Below are 21,966 nucleotides of genomic sequence, written 5' to 3' on the forward strand. Positions count from 1 at the left end.
TAATGAGTTGGAAGACATAATATTGTTAAAATGTCAATTCTCCTTAAATTGATCTATAATTCAATGAAATGCCAGTCAAATGACCAGCAGGCATTTTTTGGGGGTAGAAATTTAAAAGCTGATTTATATGGAAAAGCAAAGGACCTAAGAGTGCCAAAACAAGTTCCAAAAAAAAAATCAAAGTTGAGTGGATAATACTACCTGATTTCAAGATTTATCATAAAGGTATAGTTACCCAAACAGTGTTGTATTGGGATGCTGCTGCTGCTGCTGCTAAGTCACTTCAGTCGTGTCTGACTCTGTGTGACCCTATAGATGGCAGCCCACCAGGCTCCCCTGTCCCTGGGATTCTCCAGGCAAGAATACTGGAGTGGGTTGCCCTTTCCTTCTCCAATGCATGAAAGTGAAAAGTGAAAGGGAAGTCGCTCAGTCGTGTCCAACCCTCAGCGACCCCATGTACTGCAGCCTACCAGGCTCCTCCATCCATGGGACTCTCATAAATACATACAAAATATCAATGGAATAAAATAGAGTCCAGAACTAGAGCTACAGATATTTGATCAGTTATTTTTTTCAACAAAGTTGCAGGGATAGTTCAACAAATGGTGCTGGAACAATTGGGTATCCAAAGGCAAAAAAACCGACAACCGAAACCACTATCAACAGTAAGACTTTAATCCTTATTCCACACCATATACAAAAATTAACTCAAAAATTATAGTCCCAAATCTAAGAAAACATAAGAGAAAATCTTTGTGACCTTGAGCGAGGCAAATATTTCTTAGATAAGTGACACTAAAAGCACTATCCATAAAATAAAAAATTTATAAACTGGACTTCATCAAAATTTAAAACTTCTGCACTTTGAAAGGCACTGTAGAGAGAATGAAAAAACAAATTATATACAACAAGAAAATATTTTCAAATCATGTATATAACAAAGGACTTGTAACCTGAATATGTAAAAATTCTACATAATAATATACTAAAAAACCAGCCCAATAAAAAGATGGGCAAAAGATCTGAACAATACTTAAGAAGATCTGTAGATAAAACAAGCACATTAAAAAAAAAAAACTCAACAGCCTCAGTCATTACAGAAATGAAAATTAAAACCATACCTAATAACCAAGGAGAGAACTATCTAAAACACTGATAAAGGAAACTCAAAATGATTCAAAGTAATGGAAAGATATACCATGCTCTTGGATTGGAAGAATTGATGTTGTTAAAATGGTCATACTACACAAAGCATCTTCAGATTAAAAAACAAAACAAAACACACCTAACGAAATGAAGAAGCCCAATCACACCAAGTTCCTGAGGACACAGAACAACTGGAATGCTCACACACTGCTGGTGGGAATGTAACATGGCACAACTAGTTCGGAAAATAGTTTGGCAATTTCTTACAAAGTTTGGCATACACCTACCACGTGGCCTTCCCTGGTGGCTCAGATGGTAAAGCGTCTGTCTACAATGTGGGAGACCCAGGTTCGATCCGTGGGTCGGGAAGATCCACTGGAGAAGGAAATGGCAATCCACTCCAGTACTATTGCCTGGAAAATCCCATGGAAAGAGGAGCCTGGTAGGCTACAGTCCATGGGGTCGCAAAGAGCGGAAGCGACTTCACTTACTTACTTACCACGTGGCCCAGTTACTTCCCTCCTAGATACTTATCCAAGAAAAATGTATATGTTCACACACACACTTGTACACAAGTGACCAAGGCAGTTTAGTTGTAATCCCTAATAAATGGGAACAACCCAAAAGTCTATGAACAAGTGGGTGGACAAACAATGAACAAAGTGTTGTATATCCATACAATAAAACATTACTTAGTAATAAAAATCAATGAACTATTGATACATATTATAACATAAACAAATCCTAAATTAATTATTCTGGGAGAAAGAAACCAGACCCCTTCCCTCCCCCTAAAAAAAGTACATTCTGAATAATTCGATTTATATAAAAATCTAGGAAAAATAAACTAATCTTCAGTGAGAGACTACCAGTGTTGCCTGGGGAATATAAGGGCAGAGAAGGGCAGGAAGAAGAGATTATAAAGGTTTATGAGGAACCTGTGGGGATGATGGATATGTTTGTTATCTAAATTTTGGTAATAGTTTCATGGGTGTATACAAATGTCAGAGCTTATCATATTTTATACTTTAAACACATGCAGTTTATTATATGGCAATCATATTTCAATGAAGCTGTTAACTTTTAAAATGGATTCAAATTGAATAAAATTAAAAGTTCAGTTCATCAGACATTAGTCATATTTCACGTTTGTAATTGCCACACGCAGCTCATGGCTACCACGGTGGACAATATCTGTGTAGGTCATTTCATCACTGCCCAGGGTACTACTGGAAGCAGTTGGTCTAACCGACACATTACAAAAAGCATCTGTTTCTTTCATTCCTCCTCCACCTACCTTCCCCAAACTTCAAACATGGGAACAAGCATGGAAGCATGGCATTGATATATAAATTACAGGAGAAAATTTTAAAGCAGATTTTATTAAGTTTAATGTAACTTTAATATAAAAGATACCTTCTATTCATAAACATATATAGCATACTATTTTTTCATTCAGTTATAACAACTTCTACAGATTACATTAGCTTCTTCCAAAGCTCAAGTTGAAGGAGATTTTAAACTAAAATGACAGGGAAAAAATGAAACAGACAACACTGTCTTGGAGCATACTTCTTCCTTGTAAGCAATATGGTTAGAGCCAAAATATAACTCCTACAATAAATATTTTTTCATATACTTACAGATATTTTATGTCTAAAATACATAGCATGTTTCAGAATACACCACATAATGCAACTGAATTTTCCTATTTAAAAGTATCAAGCATATAACTCACAATAGATATAATCAGAAGTTTCAATTGTAAGAGCAGATATAAAAAAGAGACTTTGGTATATGCAGAAATATTTCACATTCAAGGAACAGTTCATAAAATGAGGACAGAGAAGTTGTTAAACTTAGTATTCTGACACTTTTTTCCCTCCCTTCCTATAGCTTTCATTTTTGAGATGGGTGGTTTTATTCTAAAAAGACGCAATCTCTCTTTTCTGTTCCCCCTCACACACACACACACACACACACACACACACACATACCGCCCCCCTGCCCCATACTCCATGTAGCCTATGGACTTGGGAGGCAGAGTCTGTGTTTGCTCTGTGTTTTTGTTTCAATATACAGAATTCAGGACTGGAATCTTCAACCTTCCCTGTTTTAAAGCCTGATACACTAACCCTTTATGCACTTTGATGTCTGAGTCATCTCTTAGAAATGGAATACAGAAAAAGGCAATTGGGGCTGAAGGGAGAGGGGAAGCTGGTCGCCAGTGTAGACCAATGAACCAAGACAGCCCCCACAGTGTATTGTAGTAGGTAAGCAAGAAGTATAAAAATAGAACCCAAGTCCCTCTGTTGTTTGCAGAAGCAGAACTCACAAGCCAGTTTCACTTACTTTTTTACACCGACAGAGCCATTTTCCTTGTTTTCCATGTCAACAGATAGCATGGGGAGGCTGCAGGGTTCCTTTACTTCAGCAACTAATCAATAAGGGAGAAAAGCTCGTGTTTAATTCTTTGAAAGTGAGAGAAGAATATATACTCTGAATCGGAAACATAATGGTCCCTTTTACAGCCTCACACCAATTCACGTATATGTTTGCTTAAATCTCCAGTTCCCTCAGCGATTGGAGAGATGTGATTAAACCTAAAGAATTGGAGGAGACAGATTGGGGTGCTTTCATCTGTGCTGGCACTCCCTGCCTCGACAATAAGCATTTGCAAATGAAATTGAATCCTTGTTCAAAACAAGTGCTGTGTGAACTGGCACAGCTTCTCCCAGTGCCAAGCTCTCACTTAAGACACTGCAACTCATAAATGAGTCAAAGTCGACAAAAACAATCCCCCTTTTCCTCCCCTTTCCACCTCGGGCTGTGATTTCTTTTTTTCTTACTGTATTTTTTTTTTTTCTGTCCACTCCCACTTCTCCTCTATTTTTTCACTGCGATGCAAAAGAGCACTTAAAGCTTTTGTCAGCAAGTATTCCCCTACCTCATATATTCTCAATGAAAACCTTAAAAACCTGTCTGTGAGATGGCCATGCTCTGGTAAAGCTGGAAGCTCACGAAAATGTCAGATAGCCCTTAACACAGAAAGGTGCTGCTGGTGTGTGTGTGTGTGTGTGTAAGAGAGGGTAGGCAGCTCATTAGATTTATGTAAAAATCATCAAAACATTCAAGGAGATATAGTAGCATCCATCACTTTGTCTTTTTGTTTAGTAGGAAGAACACAGAAAAAATAAAATCCCTCTACAATTAATATGCAATTAGCAAGACGAAAAAGCTACAAACAAAACTGCTGAAAAAAAAAAAAAACTAGTTCTGAAACGTGCTTGTTCTTCTACAGCTGAAGCCATAAATTAAATACATTTCCTCTCAAATCACTTTATACTTCGGCACTTCTTCCCTAGGGATTACTCTGACATGACAAGTGCATCATTTAGTATATTCACAAGATTTTATCACTGTTACTGAAGTAGATGATTAACAAATAATACTGTTAAGTGTGGGATAATCTTCACTGCTGATATACACACACACACACATACCACACACACACAAACTTCCAGTCACTACACCACTTAGATCATTCATAGAGAAATCCAACATTTAATATACATCTAGATATTAACATACATCCACACACCGTTACAGAGTAGACAGAAGATAGTGCTGCTTGCTCCATGCCAAAAGAATGATTTCACTTCAGTTGGAAACTGTTACACATTCACCATTTTCTAAGCATCTCAGAAACAAAACAAAACAAAACACTCACAATGATACTCTGCAACACCACACTACATTGTCTTATTATTATTATTTTCTTTTCTTGTGGAAGAGTAAAAAGAAAACCTACCTAGAAGCAACTAAAACATGTCATTTTTTAATGGCTTATCAAGAACAGCCAAAGAAACCCCAATGTTTTCTTTCACAAAGTAGGCTGGCAAAGGAATTCAATAAGGAGGTACAATTTGACACAGTGAAATAAAACCAGGCTGGCTCTCAGCCAACATGACGTTAGGAATCACACACAAGCTGCACCAACTGCCTTCTGGTTCATGGCTGACTTTTTAAAGCTACAGTGTGCCTGTTCACTTTTGCTAACTACCTTCAGCACAATTAGTGGAAGTGAATGAATCACAAGTCCCCAAGCTGCAGAATTCTCTCTGCACCTGTCTTGATCAAAGGAAAACAAACTGTATCAAGAGGCTATTATTTTCTCCCTCCCCCTCCTTGTTTCTGTATCATATGTCTTTGCTGTTTTGAGCATGAATGTCATGTGTCAAACTATTTTTTTTCTTCCCTGTGGGAGAAAAAATAAGAGAAAGTCCAGTGCCTATGGGCTATATTCAGTGAACACCCAGAAGCTGCAGTCCTGTGTTACTCTTTTGCTGACAAAATTCCCAGGGCTGGCTTTCAAGCTCTTTGTGAGAATAAGGAAAGTACTGCCCAGCAGAAAATCCTTTTACTTCATTATGCAGGAAGTAACATATTTCAGAGAGGATGCAAAGGAGATGACCAGATCGCTTGAGGACGCCCACATTCTTTAATTTTGGCATTCATCCTACCAGATGAAGTCAGCCAAAAGCTCAAAATAAAACAAACTTTATTCTACGAAACAAAAACAATTAGTCTGGGAGGTTTCATTTTACCAGATTTCCCCAGTTGCGTAAAAAGCATAATTCAACAAATCCAACATTTCTTTTCTATGAGCACCTGCTACTTTATTAATTACATATGAAAAAAAGGATTTGTGCCAACCCCCAAATTCATAGTATCTTCCACCATCCTAAGTCCCAGTTCAGGAAAGGGGAAGGTAGAATAAAGGCCAGGCATGATCTTTTGATTAAGTTACCCTGATCAATCTTACAGTTCTCTTGCTTGACTAGGAACTACTGCTCAAGGGAAACATTCCCATTCCACAAACATACTGTATATAACTAGGAACATAAATGGTTGTCACTGAAATAAACAATCAATATTTGCACACTTTTAGGTCAAGATGTCAACAAAATCTCTCAAGGTAGGGCAGAAGGATCCTAGAAAAAGTCATCTCCTGCTGAAATACTGTATAGAGTGGGCAGAACTGAGGAAAAAGCTGCTGGTCTCTCTTTTCTTTAGCAATTTTTAAGGGTACTAGAAAATCAGCAACTATGATCTAAATTTGCAGTCTGATTTTCAAAGTCAATTTTCTTCCCCTTACTTCTTGCAGGAATGGTATTAGAAATTTTCAACTTCTTGGAAGATCATCACTGAGAAAAATTTCAAATGCTCTCTCTGCACATCTTTGCCATGGCCCCCCTTGAAAGAGTAAATAATAATAATTTAGGGAAGACTTCTAAATATTCTTTTATTTTTGAGTACTATTTTTTGAGCACAGCTCAAACAAGTGGGTTTTTTTCTTGGTTTGTTTTATCACCAATGATCAAAATGATGAACTATTCTGGAGACAGAGGACTCTTTCACCAACAGATTCCATAATGCTTTTGAAGTTGATCTGAGGTGTCTAAACTGTTTTCCAACTAAATTCAAATGGAAGGGGGCTGGGCTGTGAGTCCTGGGGGCAAGGGATAGAGAAGAGAGTACCCTGACAGCACTGTCATGGCAGTGCTTAGAACAATACTAGGTTCAGCCCACCACTCTTGAAAGGAGAGAGGCAAAGCAAGTGTAGTTATATTGACTCTCAGACACCCTCACAGGAGAAAGGATTCTGTTCCTCCAAGAATTTCTTCCTACGTATAGAAGAGGACATCCCTTACTGTCTTGCCTGTTGTGATCAAAATTTGCCTGTTAGACAAGGGTGTGGGTTTCAGAACGTGTTGTGAAAAATCAATCCCATTTTATAAAAAATGAGCCACATATCCTGACAACAGGAGGTTTCATTCATCAGCTAATTTCTAATTTTGGAGTAAACTGACATTTGTGGGTATAAGCATCTATATTAGTACTCAACCACTTCCTCCTCACTCCCTCCACAAAGTGATATTAACCCTCTGCTAATAAAAATTAAGTCTATTTGTGTGTAGTGTGGTGTCTGGTGTGTGTGTAGGGCATAGCTTAAATGCAGTATGTGTGATAAGCGTATGCTGTGTAATATGTGTGGGTGTTGTACCTGTGGTATATGTGTGTGTTTGTGGTGTGCATAGTGTCGTGGTATTCGTGTGTTTGCAGAATGTGCAGTATGCATTGTGTTTGTGTTTGTGTGTGTAAGAGGAGTGAGAGATAGAGATGCAAACCAACAAGACCCTCTAATCCGGGATATCATGGGATGTGCTAAAGTAACTTCAGAAGTCCTCGTGCTGAAATTTCGGAGCAGTACTTTCGGGGACACTTGGAAATGGGCTCAGATAGGAAGGGAGATGGGTCAGGAAGGATGGGAAACTGGTGCCTCAATCGGCTTCTTTTATTGATCTCTCATCCCCCAGTGAGCAAGCACCCTCCCGGGGGAACCATCCTCCCTGCCTTGCCTCCAGGTATCCGCCCGCAGGCGTCTCCAGCCCGAATCGCCGAGCGCAGACCTGGGTACACAGCGCTGCAGAAGTCATCTCAAGAAGTCGCCGAAGGGAGGGCCGAGCTCAGCAGGGCCCTAGAGGGTCTCTAGGGGAAACTGAGGAGGGCCTGGAGAGGGGGCGGTGGGGGCAGAACATAGGGCAGGAGAGGGGCTGCCGGAGAGACTCTTGAATCAGCGGTCACGTCCGACAGCCAAACGACTCGCTTGTGGCACTGGTGACAGAGGGGAAAGTTTCTGGCTAAGATTTTCAAGAAGAAATCGTTTGTCTTTGGGACTGGGGGGCTCCCCAGGCGAACTCATCTTTGGAAAGGGAGTAGGGAGGTGTGGCGCTCGGTAAGCGCCCAGCCGAGCCTTGCCATCTCCTGGTCCCCTCCTGCTAGCTCCGCCCTGCAGCCCCCAGGGAGCCGCAGCGCTCCACGGGGCCGGGCACGCTTCTGCCCCCACTTCCACTCCGGGGTGACAGATAACACACTCGGGGGGTACAACAAGCTGCAGGAGCACCGGACACACAGCAGAGACGAGGGAGGGCAGGGCAGTTTTTCTCGTGGCTTTCTTCGTTTCCTTCCATCCTGGACAGGGTGGGGTAGGACGGGCGCGTTCCCAGTGCCCTCGTAGCACGAGTGATCACTTACCTCCCCGCATGGCCAGCGCCGGGAGGCTTTCCCCGGTGCAGAGCTCGCCGGTCGCCACGCGCCCAGCCCCAGTGCACCCGGCCGGGCGCGCGGGGCACGCCGGGACTTGTAGTCTCCGCCCTCGGGGCGAGGGTCCGAGGGCTGGGTCGGCGAGGAAGCTGAGAGGCCCGGGAGGGAAGGCATGGGGCCGGGGCGCTAAGAAGGTAAAGGGAGGACATTTGCAAGAACTTAAAACTTCCTGGGAGCTGGAGGTGTGAAACACTCCGAAAGAGATTTTTAAACAGGGAGTTTTCAGGCTAATACCCTTTTCTTCCTGTCTTATTCGCACGTGGCAATTCTGATGAAGTTTTGAGCTGGGGTTTGGCAGTTATGACAAGCAGAGATTTCCTCGGGCCAAGTCCACATTAGAGCGTTACTCCTTTTACCCAAACACACGAGTGGCATCCTCTGCTTGGAACACCTATTGTGTGGCTCACTCAGTTGAAGCCTTGGGCATGCAAAGGGAGAGTGAGTAATTGCCCATTACATTTGGAGAGCACTTTACAGTTTACAAAGCACTTTTTACTGACTTAGTTCATTTTATTAGAACCAGAAAGCAACACAGATACGCGGAGGAAAACTCAAAAATGCAAGAAGTCTTTTGTATTCGCACTTCCGGAGGTTGGGGGTCCCCCCACCCTTCGTCCTCCCCCTCCCACCCTTCGCCCTCCCCGCCCCCACCCCGACCCCCCAGCACAATTCTTTTTTTCCTCCACCCCTTTTCTTAGCAGCTGGGAAGAGAGCGTAGGGAGGAGGCTGTGTCAGATGTGGTGGGCGCAATGAAAGAGGGGAGCCTGCTGTGAAGTACTTCCTTGAAAGAGCTGATAATAAATCTTTACTAAATATGGAAATAAGTGAAACCAAAAGAAGAACCTATGGACTGGAAGAATGGAGGGGGAAGGAAGAGGCAGGTGGCACAGATGCAGAGACTGAATAGGAGGTAGTGATTAGGCTAGAGACAATATGAGAAAGTTGTATCCAAAAAATTAAAATGAAAAGAAAAAAAAAGCAAAATGAGGGATTTTTTAGAAGCCAGATAGACCTAGAATCTTGCTTTGGAGCTAGTTCTGTGACCTTAGGTAAGTTGTTTAACCTCCTCAAGCCTCTTTTTCATCTTTAAATTTTAAATAATAATAATTCCTACTATGAATAATGAATCATTCCTATTTTGTCATGTGGCTGTGCAGACTAAAAGCGAGAAGCATTTAGTGTAATGCCTGGCATATAATGAACACTCAATTAAACATTATAATTGAATGTTTATGATATGCCAAGTACTGTGTGTGTGTGTGTGTGTGTGTGTGTGTGTGTGCGCACGTGCTTAGTTGCTCAGTCGTGTCCAACTCTTTGTGTCCCCATGGACTGTAGCTGGTCAGTCTCCTCTGTCCATGGGACTTTCCAGGCAAGAATACTGGAGTGGGTTGCCATTTCCTACTCCAGGGAATCTTCCTGACCCACATCTCCTGCATTGCAGGCTAATTCTTTACCACTGAGCTGCCAGGGAAGTTCCTAAAGCTAAGTATAAATAATATTATTAATAGATATTAATATTTTCTGGATAAACTCCTTTTGTGGATGTATCAAAAGATAAATTGGCGTAGAAGTACTAGTTAGGAGGCTGTGACAATATTCTAAGTTATAGGTGATGAGAGTTTGAACTAGTGATAAAAAAGGAAGCAAATATGGGACACCTCAGCGGGCAAATGGACAGAACAGTACAATCAACTGTATTCAGGAGTGAGGAGTAGGAGACAAAGATGGTTGTCCTTTCTAGATTAAGGGGATGATGTTATTCACATAAATAGGTACAACTGAGGGAATAACGGGTTTTGTAGGAAGATGACTGACTTTGGACACGTATAACTGGAGGCTTTCTGTGTCTCAGTGACAAAGTGGCAGTTGGAAGTGTGACTTTGGATACCATGTGTAGAAACAGAACTCTGAGACTTAGTTGAAGATCATGTGGAGAGGAAAAAGGTCAGCAGAAGAGGGCAGGGGGAGGGGAGGAGTGAGACTATGACACCAGGCAGGAACCAGGGGAGGGGAAAGGGAAAGATGCAGGAAAGAGAAATGAGGAGAAGCTTGTCAAAGGCCCCTGGACTTACAGATCAAGATCTCTTGGGCTGAAAGTACCTCCAGGAGTTGGTTTGGAAATTCACCAGAGTGATTTTGCTTGTTCCAGTGATTGTAGGTAGGGAACTCCTGGAACGTAGTTGGTTGGACAATGACACTGGATATCTTGCAATGCCCAGGACAATCCTGCTCAGCAAAGAATTGTCCCACATCCTGTGTGAATTGATTGTCCTGCTCCTCATTCGTGTAGATGAAAAAGCTGTTTATATTTATGTGAGTCTAGAATCTATTTTATATATAAACATAAACTATTTTTCACATAGTGAAATGACAGTGCCATTCCTGGACTTAGAATCAGCAATATAGTTCATTTTGTGCTATCCATTTCATGAAGATTCTACGGATGGATGCAAGCATCTGACTGCTTCATTGGTTCTTTTAGTTTAGGGATACCTGAGTCGTTCCACATTGAACCACATGTTTATATTTTCCTTTCAGTATTTGAATTTTTAAAAAACTACATATGTAGGTAGCTTATGACTTCCCTTTCACAGTGTTAGAGGATATTAACCCATATTTCTTGTTAAAGGGTGCATTAGGTTTGACAAGGCTGTGAACCATTTTTTTCAGTCAACGGATATCTTTTGAGTGACTGCTATGTACTAGGTATCATTCTATTAATAGATACTTGAGATGCATCAATAAATAAAACATAAAATTTTAGTGCCTTGTGGAGCTTACATTCTAATGTGTGTGGGGGAGAGATAGACAATAAATGATAAATATAAACTAAATAAATTCTATATATTAGAAAGTGACAAATGTTATTTAAAAATAAGCAGGATAAAGCAGCTTGGGGCTCCCAGGTGGCCCTAGTGGTAAAGAATCCACCTGTCAATGCAGGAGACATAAGAGACTTGGGTTCAGTCCCTGGGTCTGGAAGATTCCCGGGAGGAGGGCATGGTAACCCACTCCAGCATTCTTGTCTGGAGAATCCCATGGACAGAGGAGCTCTGTGGGCTACAGTCCATAGAGTCGCAGAGTCAGACATGACTGAAGTGACCTAGCATGCACACAAAGGAGACTGAGAATACAGGAGAGAATGTGGGTTGAAATGTTAAGTATAGTAAATTTTATCAAGAAGGTGACTTTCAAAGGAAGAATGGGTGTTGGTAAAAGAGTGGCCTTGTGGATTTTTGAGGGAAAAACATTTCAGAGAGAGAAGAGTGAGGCATAAAGATAGGAATACCAAACCACCTTTCCTGCCTCCTGTGAAACCTGTATGCAGGTCAAGAAGCAACAGCTAGAACTGGACATGGAACAACAGACTGGTTCAAAATTGGGAAGGGAGTACAGCAGGCTGTATACTGTCACCCTGCTTGCTTAATTTTTATGTAGAGTACATCATGCAAAATGCAGGGCTGGATGAAGCACAAGCTGGAATCAAGATTGCCGGGAGAACTGTCAATAACTTCAGATATGCAAATGATACCAGTCTTATGGCAGAAAGAGAAGAGGAACTAAAGAGCCTCTTGATGAAGGTGAAAGAGGAGAGTGAAAAAACTGGTTTAAAAAACTAAAAATCTTTAGAAAATATTAAAAAAACTAAGATCATGGCATCTGGTCCTATTACTTCACACAAATAAATGGGGAAACAATGGACACAGTGACAGACTTTATTTTCTTGGGCTCCAAAATAACCGTAGATGGTGACTGCAACCATGAATTTAAAAGACACTTGCTCCTTGGAAGAAAAACTATGACAAACCTAGACAGCATGTTAAAAAGCAGAGACGTTACTTTGCCAACAAAAGTCCGTTTTGTCAAAGCTATAGTTTTTCCAGTAGTGTATTGATGTGAGAGTTGGACCATAAAGAAAGCTGAGCACCGAATAATTGATACTTTTGAACTATGGTGCCAGAGAAGGCTCTTGAGAGTCCATTGGATTGCAAGGAGCTCAAACCAGTCCGTCCTAAAGGAAATCAGTCCTAAATATTCATTGGAAGGACTGATGCTGAAGCTGAAACTCCAATACTTTGGCCACCTGATGTGAAGAGCCAACTCATTTGAAAAGACCCTGATGCTGGGAAAGATTGAAGGCAGGAGGAGAAGGGGTAACAACAGAGGATGAGATGGTTGGATGCCATCACCAACTCAATGGGCATGAGTTTGAGCAAGCTCCAGGAGATTGTGAGGGATAGGGAGGCCTGGAAATCTACAGTCCATGGGGTTGCAGAGTCAGACACGACTGAGTGACTGAATAACAGGGTGAGTATGTGTCTGGAGTTTTCAAGACATAGCAAGGATGCCAGTGTGTCTGGGTTAGAGAGAGTTGTGGGTGAGAAGCAGGAGAACTGAGGATGACCACTGAGTTGGAACAGGGGATGAAGGGTGGAGGACTTTACAAGCCCTTTGCTTAGAGAGAGTTGTGGGTGAGAAGCAGGAGAACTGAGGATGACCACTGAGTTGGAACAGGGGATGAAGGGTGGAGGACTTTACAAGCCCTTTGCTTTTCATGCTGAATGGAACGGAAAGCTACTGTAGACTTTTGGGTGGAACAATAATATGGTCAGGCATATTTTTAAAGGGTTACTCTGGCTTCTCTCTCTAGGATAAATCACAGAACAATGGTGGATATGCCAGAAGCTATTGCAGTAATGGAGGCAAGAAATAATAGTGGCTTGAACCAGAGTGGTAGCAATGAAAAGTGATGTGAGCGAGGACTCTTGAATTCCAGGACACTGTAGAAGAGTTTCAGGATTGGGGAAGCTGGAAGATCGAGACACATTAGGGGATGTTTGGAGCTTTGTTGTAACGAGACTTCAGGTGGGAACTGGGAGTCTGCTCTAGGCTTAGGGACAGGAGACAACTGTGTTTATAGAGTGATGGAACTATGAGATGTTTATTCTTGGAAGGAAGGTGGAACAGTTCTTCCCCTAAGAAAGGCAAGAAAGACAATGGAATTAATCAGGAAGATTCTAAAGAAAGAAATGTTTAAAATTTTTATTCATTATGTTATTGTTAATTTCTCCTTTCATACTTGTTAGGATTTGTCTTACATACTGCGGTGCTCCCATGTTGGGTGGATATATATTTATAATTGTTATATCTTCTTCTTGGATTGATCCTTTGATCATTATGTAGTGACCTTCTTTGTCTCTTTTCACAGGCTTTGTTTTAAAGTCTATTTTATCTGATATGAGTATTGCTACTCCTGCTTTCTTTTGGTCCCAATTTGCATGGAAAATCTTTTTCCAGCCCTTCACTTTCAGTCTGTATGTGTCCCCTGTTTTGAGGTGAGTCTCTTGTAGACAACATATGTAGGGGTCTTGTTTTTGTATCCATTCAGCCAGTCTTTGTCTTTTGGTTGGGGCATTCAACCCATTTACGTTTAAGGTAATTACTAATAAGTATGATCCCATTGCCATTTACTTTATTTTTTTGGGTTTGAGTTTATACACCATTTTTGTGTTTCCTGTCTAGAGAATATCCTTTAGTATTTGTTGGAGAGCTGGTTTGGTGGTGCAGAATTCTCTCAGCTTTTGCTTGTCTGAAAAGCTTTTGATTTCTCCTTCATACTTGAATGAGATCCTTGCTGGGTACAATAATCTGGGCTGTAGGTTGTTTTCTTTCATCATTTTAAGTATGTCTTGCCATTCCCTCCTGGCTTGAAGAGTTTCTATTGAAAGATCAGCTGTTATCCTTATGGGAATTCCCTTGTGTGTTATTTGTTGTTTTTCCCTTGCTGCTTTTAATATTTGTTCTTTGTGTTTGATCTTTGTTAATTTGATTAATATGTGTCTTGGGGTGTTTCTCCTTGGGTTTATCCTGTTTGGGACTCTCTGGGTTTCTTGGACTTGGGTGATTATTTCCTTTCCCATTTTAGGGAAGTTTTCAACTATTATCTCCTCTTATGAAGACAAACTATGTGGTAAAAATTAAAACAATCAGAAATTAATAATAGAAAGTAAAAATTCATAATAAATCCATTTCTAGAGTAATTTATATTAAATGTTTGGTATATGTTTTCTACATTTTTTCTTCTAAGCATATGATTTCTCTTTTTTTTGAAGGTGACCTTTTTCCCTCTGCCTAGATTACTGTAGGATTTTTTTCTTCAGTCCCTGAAGTTTTAGAAAAAAGCTTTTATTAAATTTTCTTGGAATGTGGTGAGCCCTTTCAAAGTGTAATTTCAAGATCTCCTTTATTTCAGAAAATTCTTTTATTATGTAAATTTTTACAGTTCCATTTATTCATTCACATCTTCAAAGACAAGAGTCATTCATATGTCAGTTCTCCATTGTTTCTTGTCCACATCTTTCATCTTATTGGTGATTACTTTCTTTCTAAATCATATTCTGCTAAATTCTGTGTGACTTTTTTTCAATAACTTATCCTCAAAGTTCAATTGTCTTCAGTTTAAGTTTACTTCTTGGTGTTTTTAGTGTGATTTTCAGTGATACATCTGATGCTTTTTGGGGGGGGACTTTCAAAAAAATCTTTGAATGACGTCAGTGAGATCTAAATTATTGCTCAAAAATAAAGTGAGTCATTGTCTTGCCCCCTCTCCCTGTTTACCTGTGAATCATCCACTTAAAAAGTAAACTGGAATATAGAATGTTGATGGCTTATAATCTTTGATTAGCCATTCAGTGATGGATCAGCTGAACAACAGGGAAATCTACTGTGGATGACAAAGAAAGAGAGGCAGAGAGAGATAAAGGGGAATTTACTTTTTTTTTCTACCTATTACCTACATTTTTAAACAAAGTATTCAAGTAACTTTTAATAATATAAAAAGTAATGTTAAAAATAATTTAAAATCCAAATGTAAATAAAATATCAACACCAGAGGAGAAATAAAAATACAGATAGGTAGATGCAGCATCCTACAAAGTTATTAAAATTAAGTTATGACCAAATCTTTACGTTTCCTGGCAACCAAAGCAAGAAAAAAATAATCCACATAATTAAATATATGATTCCCATTGACTCTAAAAGAAAACTAATAAGTCAGTGAGATGGAAATATTTTGTCACACTGAGTTCTGAAAAAAAAAAAATCAAATGGAGCAGTGTTCCTAATGACTTTGATTAGTAAGTACAACTGTGTCGCTCTTTAAGCCATTTCTTACAGCATTGCTTAATGAAAACTGAAAACCTGGCATCTAAAATAGTCCAGAGAAAACAAATCCCAGTGGCTCTAAGACAACATAACCCAAGCTTGTTGAAAGATATTCCTCTTTGGAGGAATAAATGGTCTTCCTGGACTGAATTGTGTCCTTGTGAAGGGTATGTTGAAGTCCTAATCCCCAGCATCATAGAATGTGACTTATTTGGAAATAGAGTAATCTCAGGTATAATTAGTTAAGATGAAGTCATCCTGGAGTAGGAGGAGAGCTGTACTTCTGTAAGACTGGTGTTCTCATAAGAAGAAGTAAGACACAGAGAAAGGCCTTCCTGAGTGGCTCATTGGTAGAGAATCTGTCTGTCAATGCAGGAGACTTGGGCTTGATCTCTCGGTCAGAAAGATCCCCTGGAGGAGGTCATGGCAACCTACTCCAGTATTCTTCTCTGGAGAATCCCATGACAGAGGAGCCTGGTGGGCTACAGTCCATGGGGTTACAAAGAGTCGGACATGACTGAGCAACTGAGCACCCAAAGCAAGACACAGAGAAAGGAGAGACTATGTGAAGACACAGAGACACAGAGGGAAAGAGGGTGTTGAAGATGGGAGTTGTGCTGCCTCAAGCCAAGGACCATCTAGGGCTACAAGACGCTGGGAGGGGCAAGGCAGGAAACTCCTCTAGACACTCCAAAGGGAACTTGACTCTGTTACAACTTGATGTCAGACCCCTGGCCTCCAGATTGTGAAAGAATTTATTTCTCTTGTTTTCATAAAGTTTGTGGTCCTTTATTATGACTGCCTTAAGAAACTAATACGATAAACTGTATTTCTTTTAACAATATTTAATTTATTTAATGTATTTTATTGAAGTATAATTGATTTACATTGTGTTAATTTTTGCTGTACAGCAAAGTAATTGTTATACATGGGTATATATATTCTTTTTCAAATTCCTTTCCATTATGTTTTATTGTTGTTGTTGTTGTTCAGTCTCTAAGTCATGTCTGACTCTTTGTGAGCCCATGGACTGCAGCATGCCAGGCCTCCCTGTCCCTCACAATCTCCCAGAGTTTTCCCAAGTTCATGTCCGTTGAATCTGTGATATTATCCAACCGTCTCATCCTGTGTCCCGCTGTTCTCCTTTTACCAGCATCAAGGTCTTTTCCAATGAGTTGGCTATTCGTGTCAGGTGGCCAAAGTATTGGAGCTTCATTTTCAACATCAGTCTTACCAGTGAGTATTCAGGGTTGACTTTCCTTAGGATTGACTGGTTTGATATTCTTGCTGTCTCAAGAGTCTTCTCCAGCACTACAGTTTAAAAGCATCAATTCTTCGGCGCTCAGCCTTCTTTATGGTCCAACTCTCACATCCATTCATGGTTACTGGAAAGACAATTGCTTTGACTATACAGACATTTTTCAGCAAAGGGATACCTTTGCTTTTTAATAATGCAGTCTAGGTTTGTCATAGCCTTCCTTCCAAGAAGCAAGAGTCTTCTAATTTCATGGCTGCAATCACCATCTGCAGTGATTTTGGAGCCCAAGAAGAGAAAATCTGTCACTGCTTCCACTTTTTCCCTTTCTATTTGCCATGAAGTGATGGGACCAGATGCCATGATCTTAGTTTTCTGAAAGTTGAGTTTTAAGCCAGCTTTTTCACTCTCCTCTTTCACTTTCATCAAGAGGCTCTTTAGTTCCTCTTCACTTTCTGCCATTACAGTGGTATCATCTGCATATCTGAGGCTGTTGATATTTCTCCCAACAATCTTGATTCCAGTTTGTAACTCATCTAGTCTGGCATTTCACGTGATGTACTCTGCATTTAAGTTAAACAAACAGGGTGACAATATACAGCTTTGTCATACTCCTTTCCCAATTTTGAACCAGTCATTTGTTCCATGTAAGGCGCTAACTGTTGCTTCTTAACCCGCATATGGGATCTCAGGAGACAGGTAAGATGATCTGGTATTCCCATCTCTTTAATAATTTTTCATGGTTTTCTTTTGTGATCAGCACAATCAAAGGCTTTAGCATAGTCGATGAAACAGATATTAATATTTTTCTGGAATCCCCTTGCTTTTTCTATGATCCAGCTGATGTTTGCAATTTGATTGCAAACAGATCTGGTTCCTCTGCTTTTTCTAAGCCTAGCTTGCATATCTGAAAATTCTCAATTCAAGTACTGCTGAAACCTAGCTTGAAGGATTTCAAACATAACCTTACTAGCATGGGAAGTAAGCCCAATTGTCCAGTAGTTTGAACATTCTTTAGCACTGCCCTTCTTTAGAACTGGGATGAAAACTGGTCTTTTTTTAGACCTGTGGCCACCGCTGGGTTTTCCAAGTTCCTGACATATTGAGTCCAGCATTTTAACACCATTATCTTTTAGTATTTTAAATTGTTCAGCTGGAATTCTGTCACTTCCACTAGCTTTACTGATAGTAACGCTTCCTGAGGCCCACTTGACTTCATTTCCAGGATGTCTGGCTCTAGGTGAGTGACCACACCGTCATGGTTATCCAGGTCATCAACAACTTTTTCGTACAGTTCTTCTGTGTATTCTTGCTGCATCTTCTTCTGCCTCTGTTAAGTCTTTACTGTTTCTGTCCTTTATCATGCCCATCCTTGCATGAAATGTTCCTTTGATATATCCAGTTTTCTTGAAGAGATCTCTAGTCTTTCCCATTCTATTGTTTTTCTCTATTTCTTTGCATTATTCATGGAAGAAGGCCTTCTTATCTCTCCTAGCTTTTCTCTGGATCTCTGCATTCATTGGGTACATCTTTCCCTTTGTCCTCTGCTTTTTACTTCTCTTCTTTTCTCAGCTGTTTGTAAAGCCTCTTCAGACAATGACTTTGCCTTCTTGCATTTCTTTTTCTTTGGGATGGTTTGTTCACTGACTCTTGTATAGTGTTACCTGTGTCCATAGTTCTTCAGGCACTCTGTCTACCAGATCTAATCCCTTGAATCTATTCATCATCTCCACTGTATACCATGAGGGATTTGATTTAGGTCATACCTGAATGGCCTACTGGTTTTCCCCACTTTCTTTTCTTTTAGCCTGAATTTTGCTATAAGGAGCTGATGATAGCTTATTATCAGATCAGATCAGATCAGTCGCTCAGTCGTGTCCGACTCTTTGCGACCCCATGAATCGCAGCACGCCAGGCCTCCCTGTCCATCACCGACTCCTGGAGTTCACTGAGACTCACGTCCATCGAGTCAGTGAGGCCATCCAGCCGTCTCATCCTCTGTGGTCCCCTTCTCCTCCTGCCCTCAATCCCTCCCAGCATCAGGGTCTTTTCCAATGAGTCAACTCTTCGCATGAGGTGGCCAAAGTACTGGAGTTTCAGCTTTAGCATCATTCCTTCCAAAGAAATCCCAGGGCTGATCTCCTTCAGAATGGACTGGTTGGATCTCCTTGCAGTCCAAGGGACTCTCAAGAGTCTTCTCCAACACCACAGTTCAAAAGCATCAATTCTTCGGCGCTCAGCCTTCTTCACAGTCCAACTCTCACATCCATACATGACCACAGGAAAAACCATAGCCTTGACTAGACGGACCTTTGTTGGCAAAGTAATGTCTCTGCTTTTCAATATGCTATCTAGGTTGGTCATAACTTTCCTTCCAAGGAGTAAGCGTCTTTTAATTTCATGGCTGCAGTTACCATCTGCAGTGATTTTGGAGCCCAAAAAAATAAAGTCTGACACTGTTTCCACTGTTTCCCCATCTATTTCCCATGAAGTGATAGGACTGGATGCCATGATCTTCATTTTCTGAATGTTGAGCTTTAAGCTGACTTTTTCACTCTCCACCTTCACTTTCATCAAGAGGCTTTTGAGTTCCTCTTCACTTTCTGCCATAAGGGTGGTGTCATCTGCATATCTGAGGTTATTAATATTTCTCCCGGCATCTTGATTCCAGCTTGTGTTTCTTCCAGTCCAGCGTTTCTTATGATGTACTCTGCATATAAGTTAAATAAACAGGGTGACAATATACAGCCTTGACGAACTCCTTTTCCTATTTGGAACCAGTCTGTTGTTCCATGTCCAGTTCTAACTGTTGCTTCCTGACCTGCATACAAATTTCTCAAGAGGCAGATCAGGTGGTCTGGTATTCCCATCTCTTGAAGAATTATTATAGGATATTGAATATAGTTCCATGTACTATGAAGTAGGATCTTGTTGTTTATCCATCCTGTATACAATAGTTTGCATCTGCTAATCCCGAACTCCCAGTCTTTTCTTCCCTCACCCACATTCCCACCCTTGACAACTACAAATCTGTTCTCTCTATCTGTGAATCTGACTGTTTTGTGAAAGTGGAAGTGTTAGTTACTCAGTTGCTTCCGACTCTTTGCAACCCCATGGACTGCAGCCCAATGGGCTCCTCTGTCCATGGGATTCTCTAGGCAAGAATACTGGAGTGGATTGCCATTTCCTTCTCCAGGGATCTTCCCCATCCAGGGATCAAACCTGGGTCTCCCACATTGCAGGCAGACTCTTTACCAACTGAGCCATGAGGGAAGCTTGTTTTGTAGGTAAGTTCAACAATAACTTTTGTAGATAGATTGTTTTGTAGATAAGTTCAACAATGGTTTATAAATGCTTATTCTCTCAATCAAGTTTTGGTATACATTGTGTGGCCAGACCACTCAGGATGGCTGTCCTCTTGCTCTTGTATACCCTGCTCAACAGGTTCCTACTTTACCTATGCCCTACTCACAAGACTGACCTTCCCTCTCAGTCATGGAGCCTAATCAGTAAATGCTTATGCACTTGCTCCTGGCCCCAGATGTTAACTGTTCTAATCTTTAGATTAGAACTATCTCCACATTAATAGTTCATCAAAGGGCAGTGGAGGGTGTGTTCCTCTGCAGGTTTCCCTGGTAACCGGTGAGCCAGCCTATAATCGGTAACTTCTCTCCCCTGCCACTTCAGACATGTAAGATCTGCTATCCATGGAACCACTGATGTCTCTGTTGCTGACTCCAGGCTCTTTGTTTGGTCTTGAAGCTGGGCAAGTACAAGAATTGCAGACCTGCAGGGTACAACCCAGCAGTTGGACAGTAGAAGGTTTGGTAAGGGACTAATGTAGTTTTTATGTGCTGATACTGAGAATGGATCCGTATACTTTAAATGAAAAACCCTTAAATATGTGCCAGCTAAATATTCCTTGTGAACATTGTCATACCTAAGATTTACATCTGTAATGCTGGCCATCATACCTGTAGGAAATACCTGGTGTGTACATGAAAACAAGTCCAGGATTTTTTGTTTTTAGCAGTGTGGGATCTGTTTTGTCACATGAAATCAAAGAACATTGCTATAATTTAGTCTAGAAAGTTTACAAAAGAGGTGATACCTGTCCCTCACTGCAAGAATTGGACTGACACATGATTACAAGCCATAAATCAGTTTAAAAAAAATGCAGGTTAATTTTAGTACAGTTGATAAGCCAGGATTTATAACAATGGATAGCAGCTCTGCTATCTGTTGAAACTACCCATAATCATTGAAACTCATCATTGGCATACAGTCTCACATTCTCTATAGTAGGAAGGACATATATACAGATTTTCCAAAAATTGTCTTCCTTCCTTCCTTCCTTCCTTTATTTCTTCCCCGTCCAGAGAATTTTATTCCCAGGCAGATGGTATTAAGAAAGCAAAATTTGTACAATTTCACCCCCTTATCCAAAGGTCAAACTTCTGGACATTCTCCAAAACCCAGCAGCTGTCTAGAAACATGAAAAGGAGGATGTAGGTCTCTGAGAAATAATTACAGATCCCTGAATTAAAATTGTGATATTTGCAGCAGAACTATGGTTAACTGGAGACAGACTCAGGAACAGGGGAAAGACACACTAAACAGCAGACGTGGGGTGACAGTGACTTACCTACAACAATGAACATTGTACAGTGAGATCTGGGTCCACAGCGAATGCGATATCTAGGGGCAGGGAAGGATCCAGTGGGAAGTTTCTTATATTTGAAGGTGTCTGCAATTACAGATAATAATAATATTAAGTTAAAATATGTGGAGGAGTTCTCTTACTCTGAAGTGCTGAACATGAGCGATGAAATATATGTCATTGTTTAAATGCATGGATAAATTTTAAAGTAAGTGAGTGTGCTTAATATGTTAAAATACATTATAAAGGAAATTAAAATGTGAAGATGGAGAAAGAGACTATATCAAAGTACCTATCATATTTTTAAAAGAACAAAATAAAACTTCTAGAAATGAAAAATGAAATGATTAAAATTAAAAGGCTAATGGAAGAATTAACAGCAGAGGATCCTGCAACTGAAGAGACAATGGGAGGGGTGTGGTAAGTATAGATTGGAGGACATTTCACAGAATGCAGCACAGAGAGATAATTGCTGGATAATTGACAGAGATGTTAAGAATTATGGAGGATAGAGTGAGAAGGTTCAGTATGCCTCTAACCAGAATTTCAAGAGGAGATAATAGAGGAAAAG

The 21,966-nt window shown here is 40.5% G+C and overlaps 1 protein-coding gene across 4 annotated transcripts in view; it reads right to left on the bottom strand.

The window, feature by feature from the left end:
• SAMD13 (sterile alpha motif domain containing 13) overlaps positions 1-8,979 on the bottom strand; it is a 54,462-nt gene extending 45,483 nt beyond the window's left edge. For 2 of the 4 annotated variants that reach the window (XM_061411447.1, XM_061411446.1), the window contains exons 1-2: positions 8,245-8,324; positions 3,499-3,583 (exon numbers count right to left, since the gene is read on the bottom strand). In XM_061411447.1, coding sequence (XP_061267431.1) covers positions 3,499-3,583; positions 8,245-8,254 — 95 coding nt within the window. In that variant the 5' untranslated portion in view covers positions 8,255-8,324. Of the gene's footprint in view, positions 1-3,498; positions 3,584-8,244 lie in introns of all 4 variants that reach the window. The other 2 variants (XM_061411445.1, XM_061411444.1) reach the window with 2 other exon arrangements.
• Between the last annotated feature and the right edge of the window lie 12,987 nt (positions 8,980-21,966).

This window comes from Bos javanicus, chromosome 3 (assembly GCF_032452875.1).
Source record: "Bos javanicus breed banteng chromosome 3, ARS-OSU_banteng_1.0, whole genome shotgun sequence".
In the NCBI taxonomy this organism is placed as follows: domain Eukaryota; kingdom Metazoa; phylum Chordata; class Mammalia; order Artiodactyla; family Bovidae; genus Bos; species Bos javanicus.